This window comes from Varanus komodoensis, unplaced genomic scaffold, assembly GCF_004798865.1.
Source record: "Varanus komodoensis strain SLA01 unplaced genomic scaffold, ASM479886v1 scaffold12, whole genome shotgun sequence".
NCBI classification, from domain to species: Eukaryota; Metazoa; Chordata; class Lepidosauria; order Squamata; family Varanidae; genus Varanus; species Varanus komodoensis.
The window spans coordinates 22,139,174-22,152,304 of NW_025335349.1; the positions used below are offsets into that span (position 1 = coordinate 22,139,174).

General features: G+C 43.1%; 1 protein-coding gene across 3 annotated transcripts in view; it reads right to left on the minus strand.

Annotated features, from left to right (window-relative positions):
• ENPP2 (ectonucleotide pyrophosphatase/phosphodiesterase 2) overlaps positions 1 to 12,636 on the minus strand; it is a 68,250-nt gene extending 55,614 nt beyond the window's left edge. For 2 of the 3 annotated variants that reach the window (XM_044422106.1, XM_044422108.1), the window contains exons 1-4: positions 12,567 to 12,636; positions 12,202 to 12,307; positions 5,571 to 5,738; positions 1,574 to 1,699 (exon numbers count right to left, since the gene is read on the minus strand). In XM_044422106.1, coding sequence (XP_044278041.1) covers positions 1,574 to 1,699; positions 5,571 to 5,738; positions 12,202 to 12,307; positions 12,567 to 12,599 — 433 coding nt within the window. In that variant the 5' untranslated portion in view covers positions 12,600 to 12,636. The remainder of the gene's footprint in view (positions 1 to 1,573; positions 1,700 to 5,570; positions 5,739 to 12,201; positions 12,308 to 12,566) is intronic. The other variant, XM_044422107.1, reaches the window with a different exon arrangement.
• Between the last annotated feature and the right edge of the window lie 495 nt (positions 12,637 to 13,131).

Consider the following 13,131-nt stretch of genomic DNA (forward strand, 5'->3'; position numbering starts at 1 on the left):
TTTACAGCTGCATCCTTGCATTTACAAACCCATGCTTGAATAATGCTTTACCTGGGCTTTGAACAGAGGATACAGCGTAAAGACACGTTAAATGTTACCTGCCCCACAATTATCATATTTCAACACTGTGGTGTAATCCAGTAAGCTGTCTAGAGAGGTCACGGCAGTTTCTTCCCAGATGATTTAAAGAATGTCGGATAAATATTCAGGGTCAAACTGCACAATATAGAAAACGCATGGCTTCTCTCTTTTACTCACAAGCAAGTATGTGGGGACCTCATCTGGACTGGAAGTGCCAAACAAGGGTAGAGAAAGCACCACTGTCCACATGCATGTGTGCGTAAAATGTCTTTTCTCTGCCTCCATCCACCTGTCAGTGCTAATTTCTTTCCTTTTTATTAAGTCCGTAAGAACAAGCTTCTGGGATGGGTGATTTAAACCTCCTCTATCTGCAAGAAGTGGTCCTGCCCACATCATGTGCGTACTTGTGAGTAAAATACAAAACAAAGCAGGACAACTACGTATCATGTATTTTGCATACTGTGTACTTTGGCCCTTAGCTTTTGCATAGCAATTTTAAGATACTCAACAATGCACCTAATGCAGATTATTTGCTACATTAAAATCCCACCATCCAAGGCTGTGTCCTAACCATTTTGCCTTCAGAACAACCCAGTGACTTAGTTTAGTCTGAAAGTCAGTGACTGGTCCGAAATCACCCAATCAGCTTCAGGGCACACGGGGGACTAGAACCCAGGTCTCTCCAGTCTTGGTCCATCCTCTCGTTGTGGCCCTTAGAAACAACCCATTCAGGTCCCACCAGATGCACTGGACTGCAATTCCCATAATTTCCAGGTATCCCAACAGATCTGATGGAGGCAAGTTGAGGAAGGTTGCTTAAAAGGAAGTTGCTATTATCCTCATTCTGCAGGTGGAGGGGATGGATGCCAGAGTCGCCTCTCAGGAGTTCATGGCAGAGGTGAGATTCGCATCCAGGACTTCAGTTCACAGATCAGTCTTAGCTGCTACATCATGACATCAGCTGCAGATGTCAAGGTTGCTTGACTTGCTCTTCCTTTTAGACTGGGAGTTTTGTCTGCATGCCCCAATCTAACAACCAACCAACCAACCCTCCTTCCTTCCCACCCTCCACTCTGCATTCTCTCAAGTCTGAGATCCACCAAAGCACAAAATAGTGTCCCAGGTTTCAATATAATGCTAATTGAACATTAATTAAGGAGCAAGGGGCTTCTGAAGACATGCTGAGCCGAAAAACAATTTCACCCCTTCTCTCATACTAAAAACAACTTCTCTCTCTCCAAACATTCTCTCTCAGCAGCCCAGTTTAGTTGGAAGGTGCCTTTTTGATGTTATGACTAGACAAGTAGAAATCAGAAATCCTTGCTCATCAATTGCAGGGTCACTTGAGGATCTACCCAGTATCTCAGTGTTACTTCCTACCCACCCCTAGGACCAGATGATGCTTGCCTCCCACGAAAATGTCTGGTTATCTTTCTGGCTAGTACTGTCCCAAGTGCTTGACTCTTTCATCAGAGAGAAGAGAAACAGGTACCTTTGCAAACCACTTGGTAGTTCGTACAGCAGTCTCCTCTGGATAAGCAGTCTTCAGAACAGTGGCAAGCATTATCTTCATTTCTCGTCTCTCCACAACGCTCTTTTGTACATTCCCAGCCTCCAGCTATCATTACCACAAAAGCGAAAACATGAGACACGTTTTTTGTAAGAAAAAAAAAAAGATGCCCACCCAAAGATACAAAACATCTTTGGAGCAAAACAACTGCCCAGCAGGCCTCTGGCATTTGCTGATGCTTCTGTTGAAGTGGATTTTGATTCTTCTAGAAAGTTAGGGGAAAATAGCATACCTATAGTACAAATCTATGTTGGTGCGGATACCTGATTACCTGCAATAGCTTCCCTTAAGAATACTGAGGACGGTAGCCTCGAACATCCACATCCCATAGAACTGGGAGTGGGTCCCATCACAACCAGTCTGAACATAGCAAGATGGATCGGTTGCATCAAGAAAGCCACTGCCATGTTTGAGTTGAGCTGGGCTGTCCGGGATAAGACATTTTGAAGAGCTTTCAAAGGGTCCTCAAAAATCAGAGATGACAACATGATGGCACATAACACATGGACCTTTAGACTCTGGAGAAGGGGTGGGCATAAGAAAGGTTTCCATATGGCTTTGGACTTCAGCTCCCAGAAGACCTTGCCACCATAGCCAATGGTTAGAAATCTAAAACATTAGGAGATTCCCCCCCTCCCCACTCCTGCTCTAAGGAAAGCAATTCAAAACTCAGTTTACCCATATTTGGGAAAGTCCCAGTATGTCATTTATGAAATGGGACATTAGAAGAAAAACAGAAGAAAGGCTACAACATGTTATATACAACCGAACTTTTATTCCATTCAGAAGGAAACATTTCAGCATCTCTGTCTACAAGGAGGATGTTTAAATATGTAGTATGATTATGCAATATGTAATCTGATTTTAAATTCTGATGTCAATTTATTCATTTTGTAAGCTGTCCAGAGATGCAAGTAATTGGATGACATTCAAATTGTATAAATAATAAATAAATTTCATCATAGTTTAGCGGGTTCTTCTTTACCTAGATGCCCTTTGGCTGTCTTGTCCAATTGCTATGTTGGATCCAGTTGATACATAGAAATGGATCTAGTTGGAGAAGGCTAGCTTAGTGTTTGAGGAAAAGGGTAGGTGAGCCTGTTCTGACATGGCCACGAGAACAGTATTGGAAGGTTTCATTGATTAAACACAGTCAGGCAAGTTGTCTGAACTTTAAAATGATAGGATTAAACTTAACCATGGTTAGTGAAAACAAGCCCACTTTATGAACTAGGATTTGAAATTTCCTCATTGCCACTACCTAGGGCTAATATTAACCACTTTGTCCAGGTTTGGAATATATGAGAAGTTGTGATTAATCTAAACTGCCAACCTCTGTGTGAAATCTGTGGCCTTCCAGGTGTTTTGGCCTGCAGCTTCCATTATCCCTCACCACTGGTCATGCTGCTAGGCCTGGTGGGAACATTTGGAGGCCACTAATTGTCAACCACTGACAAAAGCTTCTAAGTTCCTTCACACAACTCTGTTGGAAAGGAAGAGCAGCGCAAGTCTCATTGCAACTCATAATATCAAGCAATCGTTTACCACAAGATTAGATTTCTCCATGATTTAGACTACAGTTCCCATAATATCAGACCACTGGCAATTCTACCTGGGGCTAACAGGAATCGTAGTCCAAGACTTCTAGAGGACATGAGGTGGCCTACTCTTGGTTTAGCACATCACTGAACAAGACTTTGAATCCTGGCCTGAAATCATTATATGAAGGATTCAGACTAGATTTCAAAGCCCTGCTCAGCCACAGTGTAGGTTGATAACTACCAGGGCAAGTTGCCAAACTGAATCTGGGAACACAGTAGCCAGAAACACCTTTAAGTTTGTCGCGGACATAACAGAAGTCCTGAGAAGCCTGTGTTCTGGGAGGGCAGGTCTGCAGCGGCCAGTTTTGCAGAAGCTCTTTCAGTGCATTCAGCCCACTTCAGTCCCTAAAACAAAGTTCATGTATAGAAAGACAGCAAGAAAAACCAGTGCAAACTGTGCAGTCTATTACTCTGCTAGTCCAAAGTGGAAGGTGTAGCTGTATAGTATCTTCCTTATGTTTCTGGGCACTTAGTGCAGCAGGATTATGATCACCACGACTGCAGTTATGGCTCATTTTTCCCTCTCTTTCATGCCTTGACTGTTGAACATTTACACGGAAGAGTGGAAAACGTCCTTGCAGACATTCCAAAGCTCACGTTAATGAGAAACTCCTCATCCAGGGAAGAGTTCCTTAAAAAGTGGCATGTCTGGGGCATTTCCTCCCTTTTACTTTTCGTGGAATTGAAATAGAAAAAAATAAAGAAAGCATAGGTTTGGGTCCAAAGAAAACAGGGACAATACAGGAGGGTTCCAAATTGTTGAGGACACTGTGTGGGCCACCCGGTGAAATGTGGACAGGCATGCCACAGCAATTCCACGAGGATTGCCTCACCCATCAGGTCCAGTGCTGTATACGCATCAAAGAACAAATGAACCAGGCTTCACTTCAGCCAAACTGAACAACTTTCAGTGGAAAAGACCTAAAATGCATTTATGTAACTCTTTCACCCACGGGAATCTACCCAACTGAAACATGCTTGTCGTTGTCTGAACCAAGTCTATGTAGAACATCACTGGAGATCAGTCTAGTTCTAAGGCCGCAATGGCTAGTTTTCACCGTGCTAAAGATACTGACCTCGCAGACCTCTGAGATGTGGCTAAAGCACGTGGCAAGGTCAACCCTTACGGCTTGGGACCTGGTTATCTAAAGGAACGCTTGCACCCATATATGCCCTCCCGCCCCTTGAGGTCAGCAGCAGATGCCCTCCTCCGGGAACCCTCTGTGAATATTAGGAGGGTGAGTACTCAGAGGAGGGCTTTCTCTGCGGTGGCGCCTCACCTATGGAATGCGCTCCCCAGAGAGGTCCGCCTGGCACCGTCGTTGTTTGTTTTTCGGCGCCAGGCTAAGACCTTTTTATTTAAAACTTATTTTAACTGTTAATTATTTATTAACTAGGGTTTTGGTTTTTTTTTTTAGCCAAGAATGCACTGGGGGGGTGTTATTTATTGTATAATTTAGTACTTATTTTATTACTTCTGTATTTATTTATGTGCTGTGAACTGCCCCGAGGCTCTGTTGCGATGGGGCGGCATAGAAATGTTTTAAATAAACAAACAAACAAACAAACCCTATCATTAGGCAAAGCGAGGTAGCCACCCGAGGTAGCAGAGGCCAGGAGACGGCTGCGGTGCTGCCCAGCCATTCTACTCTCTTTGTGAAACTCCCAGCTTGTCCTGCATCTGCTAAACTAGCCTGCCTCCCTCGGGTAGGATCCTGTTGCTAGTGTTGCAGGAAGGTGCAATTGCCAGCCCAGCTGGTTTCTGTGCCCACAACGGAAGGGACTGCCATCTTGCCCTTTTCCTCAAGCAGCAAACTATCTTGGGCCAGCCCTGGCCAATAGCCACTGAAGTCACGTCTGGGCTGAACTAGCACAGGCTACGAAGTGGAACTGGTTCGATTGCTCCTTAGATGAGATCCAGAGTGAAGGTGTATTGCTAAGCAAAGGCTGCAGTGCAGGTCCTGTGACACAGGGCAAAGGAAATGGAAGGTGGCAAAGGGAGAGAGAATGTGTTTCTTCAAGAGGTTTCCATCCAAGATGATATACAAAACAAGACATGTATTGCTGTCGCTGCTCAAGGGTCTGCATTCAACAGTATTACGAAGCGTTAATGATGGAAATTGTAGCTTAGCGTATAAAGATTTGGGGATGAATCTCTGTCCATTGCTCCTGCAGGGCACAGATTAGATTTCCCCAGATGTGGAAGAAAAGTTTCCAGGATTGCATATCAGGGGCAAGAGGGGAAAGCTAGAACACAGCAGAGCACAAGGAGCAGCAGAAAAGGTTGTGTTAAAGCAGGCAGTTAAGAGCTACCCTACCTGTCTTTAAACATAGTCCATCAAAGTCATCACAACAACTGTTGTAGCTCTTGCACAAGTTGTCGCAGCGGCATCCTGGAGGTTCTGCCTCTTGAAGTTCAAAGCATCTGTTTTTGCAGGAGCCCGAACTACTGATCCAGGGAGAATCTGATAAGACTGTGGGTAGGTCTATGGGGGAAAGAAATAAAACAGGGTATTGTAAGTCAAGTATTCCATGGCTGGCTAAAGATTGCTTGAATTGCTGCCATTTGTAGTAGGACATTAACAGCCCAGCTGTATGGTCCAATAAGAAAGAAGGGAAAGGAAATGGAGGCTGATGGAGAATAAATAATAATAGTGAATAAAAAGTGTGTAAGATCTCCAGTCACTTTTCTTACCCTGGATTAACCTGCAATATATCAAAGCTGCATGCAATTCTGTGCCAAACAAAATCCCAAGCTTTGCATTAAAGTCCCACATTTTGACCAAAATTATGAAAATTAAAGACTCTGTATACTGGATGCAAAGTAAGTTGACTGTCAAAGAAGAGCTGGAAATTCTTTGGCCAAGTGGGGAGGAAAGGAAGAAGAGAAGCTTTTGGAGACCAGGCATAGGTCTTACAAGCATCTGTAGGGACAAGGTCAGCGATCTAGAGAGCATCAGAGCCCCATCACATGGCTTTGGGAAGTTTTTTCCCAGATACTGACCTCTTACGAGGAAGGTGAGGTACAAATGCTCAATGACAACACCACCTGATCCTAGTCTCTGTGCAGCAAGTTTTGGTGGTAGGAAAAGGAATATGAAATGCTTACAAGGAAATTGTGTGTTAATGTATTTTACAGATACTCACTTCTACTTTGAATGTGGGACATGAGGCAAAGTTAGATTCCAACAAAATTGAGTTTAAAAAGCTATGCATGACTAAGCATGCATTAGACTCAAAAAGAGAGAAAGAAACCATCACACCAAGCCGTTTAATATTGTGTCTTTTCTCTGCACAGTGAATGTGTAATGTGCAATATGCATACCAGTATGTTTCCAAACTTCTTTTGCATAGTTGTGGAATCAGACTAAAGGTGATGAATCTTGGCTTTTCTTACAACAATACTGCACTACCAGCTTCTACCACTTGGTGGCTTCCAGTTTTTCCTTCTGAACTTTACATATGCATCTAATGCAAATAAAGTTCAGCTTTTATATTGGTCACTTTATTCCACTGGGCTCAATAAGACAATGAAGCAGGCTGACATTTCCAAAGTGGTCCCCTCAAGAAACAGTGTGCATAATTAGGCGAGCACACTTTTCTTACGTGTTTCCTTAACAGACATTGGTTCAATTTTTTAAAATTAAGCATAACACATTTTATAGTGGAAACATTCTTGGTAGATACAGCTCTCTAGTACATAAAGATAAGTCTCAGAGTGGCCTGAGACTTGCAGAGAACGGTCCTTCATTTGAACTGTCAGGGGGCAGTTATCCCCTTGAAGACACCCTCTGCTTGAATAGTTACCCAGTCCAAGTTCACTTTAAAGATAAATAACCCTATGGGAAGAGTAGAGCTGTTGAAGTTGTCCTTCAACATTTGGTCAATGGATGGAATTCCAGGGTGGAAGAGTGGTCATCTAGACAAACTAGAGAGCATCCAAAGTCACCACATGGGGAAAAAAAAAAAAGACATGACATCTCAAGAGTAAGAGTATATCTTTATTTTCTGGGATTTTGAAAGACAGATAATGACTGAATTCAGACAACACAAGGGCTCAGTGTGAGTTGTTAAACTATGAGTTGTTCTTGAAAGGTGGGTTACCATGTTGTCTGAACCCAACAAAGGTAGTAATCCAAGGTGAGAAATTCACAGTTCACAAGCAAAAAACAAATCATGGATTTTCTTCATGGTTGTTTAGAGGCCACAAGCCATGCTTGTTAGTTCCGCCAAGTTCAGACAACACACTAAACCTGTATTTCAACAACCACTCACAGGCCAATGGCAACCCCTGCTCAACCCTTGAATGTCAGTGTGTTATGTGAATCCAGTCTTTGTCTCTTTTTTCACACTGGTCACCTGGTCAGAATTTCCCACAATGGTAAGACCTAATGGGTTTTTTTCTACTTAAATTATAGTCATTGTTTTAAAAGTTGCATCTATACTATAAATTAGCATATACAAATGCTAAACAAATGGGTGTCCTCTTTTCAGTGATGCATTTTCCCTTTTTGGTAATGCAGAAGTGACCACTCCAATCTTGTCCCACAGATTAGCCATTTGCTTTGGCCGCCCAGCCATTACTGCCAGTTCTAGGCATGGTGCTGCCCACTAAATGGTAGCAGGAAAGTATTCAATAGACAGAAGAAGGGTGAACTTAGTAACAGAGTACCTATTTTGCATGCATTGTATTTGCACCGCCTTTCCGCCTCTTGCAAGGACCCCAAGGTGGCTTACATTACACAAGGTGGCTTACATTTCTATGCCGCCCCGAGGTTTCGGCAAGGGGCGGCATAGAAATGTTATAATAATAATAATAACAACAACAACAACAATAATAATGCCTCTCCATTTGATCTTCGCAACCATGCGGTTAGGTTGAGAATCAGTGACAGGACCAAAGTCACCGAGTTAGCTCCCTCAACCCAGTGGGAACTAGAACCCAAATCTCCTGCGTTCAAGTCCAACCCTCTATCCACTACACTTCATTGTCTTTACACTGGCATGTAGCAGGTCCTGATTTCACTCCTGGAATGACAGACCCTTGATGAGCAGCTGGAAGCAGAAGTGTTGATGCCAGACTTGAGGAATGACTGAGACAGCAGATTTGGATTCATTCCTCCCATCTAGGAATCAGTTCACCTCCCTTGACTAGGACACAAGAGGTTTGATCCAAACATAGTTGGAACAAATGCACTGAAATAGATGGGTCTTTAAATAGTTATTACTAATTTAAATTGTACTGAATTCAGTGGGTCTAAGAACAGCCACATTTGGATCTCCAGATCAGGAAGTCAAACTGCTACACAAGCATCCACATCATAAATATTGCTGAATAGCATAGTCTCCTGTAACATGACAAGAGGGAAAACAAGGGCACTGCTATGTTTCTGTGGTTTTCTAAAAGTACAGATCAGCACTTTTCTATCTGTAGCATTCTGCAAAAATGCGGTAAAGACAAGACAAGGTCACAATGCTTAGTATTACAAAGCAAGGACGCTATAATTTGAATCATGATAATAATGCAATGCCACAGTGAGCTGCATTCTTTTGAGCAGAAGAGATGACTGTTTTGATCTGACATATGTAGCAGAAACAGAGCTCTGCCTTTACTCAGCTAATGAAAACCTTTCTGATCCTTAAGCATATGCTTCAAGGCGATAACAATAAAAACACTCATCTGCTGGCCATGAAGTACAGGTTAAAAAAAACTACTCGACATGGGCACAGTAAGGCGAAAGCAGAAAGCATCAGCACAAATTGCTTTCTGCCACTTTTCCACTAGCACAGTTGATCTTCTCCCGGTGAGTGTGCAAGCCGGGAGCTCCCACATCTGACAGACAGCAACTTGCACAGCACACACCTTCCAAGTCTATACGGACCAGTCACGCAGCGTGCCAGGTTCAAGATCTGTGAACTTCCAGAGCACATTTTGGCCAGTCGTGACACTGAACAAGCCGAACAAGCACAGCCAAAAATACTAGTGTGGCTGCAGTTTAAATCTCCGAAAAGGTAGTTTGCCTTCAGAAATCAGTGTGAAGTGAATTTCAAAGCAGTCAACTCCCAAAGGCAGCTGAGCTTTTTCAGTAACTCTGGCCATGTGTGGAATTTGGGAGGACTCTCTCCAGCACCAGCACACACAAGGCAACCTATCTTCAGCAACAGATGGGGAAAACATTTTCCATGTTAGCATAAAAAGCAGATGCGCTGGACAGCAGAATTGGTTCAAAAGGGATGTCAAGTACCTCTGCACACAAGCCAGCTCAGGATAGGTGTAAGAGGCCTTGGCTACAGACGCGCAGCTTGCCATTTCTAAGAGCCTCTGCCTCATCTGTAGCTTCCATTACTAATAATAGGAATCATGTGTGCTTATCAAAGCTTAATGCAGGCGCCTTTGATCAGAGCATTTGTTACCAGTTAAATGTAAGTTATCCAGCAGAACAGTACATCCATCTTTTCACAGACCATCGTTCAGCTCTCTCATTTATGATGTTGGAACACAAGGCTTTCTGATCCCACATTTTGTACATCCTGTTTCCATTACTTTGATACATTAGAAACAACTTTGGCAAGAAAAGCATGCATACACACACACACACACACACATATTCTGCTTATGGGTACCACAGCATAGCAACTTGGCTGCATTTTCCCTGCTCAAATGTCAACAAGCTTTGTGTACTAGAAAAACAACGACAACGAAGGGATAAAGCAGCATAAAATGTGTCAGATTTGTTCTGTCCTAAACTGTCCATAACGGAACAGAAAGATCTAATGACATTCCAACATAGCAAGCCATTTTTATGCAGCCAGAAGCTGTCCTGAAGGGGTGTAAGATTTGCTTATTGTTTTTTAAAAACTCTGTATTAGCGACCTTTTAACACCCACCACTCTAAACAGATACAAACCCTTTGATGCTTTAAGCCACCTGCACTGTAGATGGAATCTTCACACCTGATACTTTAAGCCAGCCCTTGCAAAGCTGGTGCTGTCCAAATATACTGGACTGCAACTCCGATTGTCCCAAACTAGCATGATGGGAATTTTGATCCCAAGTCCCAACACCTCTGGAGGGCAACAGCATGGGGAAGGCTAGCTATGCTGGATGGGAATGATGGGAATTGCAGTCCCAACACATCTAGAAAACACCAGCTTGGGGAAGGCTGCCCAACTCATAACCTTTCTTCTGAAGCAGAAATCAAAGTATCAGGCTAGGGTTATCTAACGTAGAGTGCTTATTATTGTCGTTCTTGTTCTTAATACAACATTACACTGGGAGAGTCAAAAAAGTAGGTATACAGTACTGATCTTGCCATGTTTAGTCTCTTAGGTGCTCAAAATGTCCTCCATCAACATTGCAACATTCCTGGAACCTGTCCCCAACACTATGACACAAATTCTGGTTAGCACAAATGTTGATAAATGCTTCCGAGAAGAACTCCTTCAATTTGTCCACTGTGTGAGGTTTCCCATGACCCTATTGGTACTGTATACCTACTTTTGGCCCACGCTGTATTTCCTCCTCTTGCAAGAAACCCAAGGCATCTTAAAATGTTCTCTCCATTTTCTTCTCACAGCAACAACCCCATGTATTCAGTTATTGACTGACCCCAAGTCTCCCAGAGAGTTTCATTCTTTGGCAGATCAGAACTATTACTTCATAAAAATGTAAACATGGGGTTAAATATCTGATCTGGCTAAAGAGGAAATATTCCCAGCAGTGACCAGATGTCATTGGGAAACTCGCAATGGGGTCTAAGATGCAGCATACTTCTGAATACCCAATGGTGGCATCAAACAAGAAGGGAAGGCTGTAGGCACCATACATCTGGCTAACATGGAAGACAAGCCAATGGGGGCTTTGCTCTGACCAGCAGAGCTCTTTATAAACAAGGCACTGGCCCTTGCTGATTGTTCCCCCCCCCCCCCGCAGAAATATTCATAAGCATACTGCCTCCATGGAGGGTTGTTTGGCTGACATGGCTAATAGCCTTCGATATACCAACCTGAGAAGGCAAGACTCAAAGCGGATAGTCATGGTAGGGAAAGTCAAAAGTGAAAGAAGAGGAGGAAGACCAAATATCAGATGGATGGACTCCATAAAGGACGCCACAGCCTTGAGCTACAAGAGCTGAGCAGGACTGGCAAGGACAGAAAATTCTGGAGGGCTTCCCATTCATAGCGTTAGCGTAAGTTGGAGAAGACTTGACAGCACGTAACAGAAACAACGTGCTACAGCCAGTGGAGGTTAATTTGATAGACAAATTACATGTAGTTTTATTTCCCCTCCCTCCTTGTTTTATATAGTGTCCATTCTGACAAAATATAGGAGAGAGGTCCTGGCATGCATTTCCTCCCCTCCCCAGAATTAAAGAGATGGAACGCTAATGAAAAACATAAGTCACTGAACATCTGCTTTATGCAGTTTCTAACACAGAACACCTGCTTTCTTCATCTCCACTCTCCATTGCTCTGCATGACTAGCTAGCAGATAATAAGAAATCTCTTTCCATCAGTAAACATCAACTAATCCAATCAGACAGGAATTGCACATATTCTATCTCGCAGAAGATACTGTGCGAGTTTAAAAATTAGCTCTATTAACTTTTCTTATATTCTGCCACAGTCAATATAAACTAAATAGTGTTTCTTTGGAGGGATGGCAGAGATTTCTGCATATCAAGGCTCACATATAAAAATGCCTAATTCACCTCAAACTCTGAACATAAATTGAATATGTCTGTCTCAATCTCTCACACACAGAGAGAAGTAAATAGGTTACCTATAAGTGAGCCCTGAAGGTCAACAACCTTGAGCTTTTTCACATAACCTTTGATATATTCCGGAACAGAAAAGGACAGTAAAACTACATTTTGGGGGCTGTTGGTACCTCCCCACAAGCAACGCATCAAGGTGCTGCAAAATGGACAATTTAAGAAATTACCGTACCTGAAAACAGAATCTCTTCTCCCCCTTCACCGGACCTTTTCAGACGATTAGCTGTAAATCCCACGCAGACGTTTACACTGACAGCAAAAGTGAATAAGGATATCACCTGGAAATAAGGAGAGACACAAAAGCCACGAGAGCAGGAGTTAATGTATTAAGCAAGCCAGGAGCCTAAGGACACTTCTGATAAAACAAAACAACCCAGCTGTTCTGTGCTGCCTTCCAGCCACTGTAAGTAACAAGAGATGCGATTTAGGAATAAAACAGTTCCATTTCCTCACTTAAAAAAAAACTTTTCGGGCAAGATGCCCCCCCTTCCTCAAGAGACATCGGTTTGCTCCTCCTTAAAGAAAATCCGCTCCTACCTGATGTAACTGGAAACAGTTTTTCTTAGCCATACTAAAGCGAATCCTTGAAAAAGCCTTCACAGTGGCTTCCCTTTTTCTTTAAACTGAGCACAAGCCTCTGTTTGCTCAGGCTATTAGCTCCAACTAATCCCACCTGGTGAGGTTGACAGGCGCAATGTGATTTGTCCAGGGAGAGATTTCATCATGTTCCACTCACAAATCGCAGCTCTCCAGTGCAAGAAGCTGCGGGCTTCACCCTTCCCAATTCCCCTCCCCCCCCAAAAAAACACACACACACACACACACGACTTTTATGTGGTCTCTTCTGGCAACACGCAGATTTCTTATGTTCCTGTGGCCAATAAGTCCATATTCGTTTTATTATTCTCCGCACTGCAATGAGATTTCAGAGAGAAAACCAAGATGTGTGCGTGTTACCATCCCAGCAAAAATAGCAGGGGAAAGAATACCTCTTGAGCCAGTGTTTTTGCATGGAAGAGAGAGCGTGAGAGAGATGTACATGATGGGTTGAATCCAGAATTATTCATTCCTACAGTATGCCATGGAAGTCAATTGGACTTGA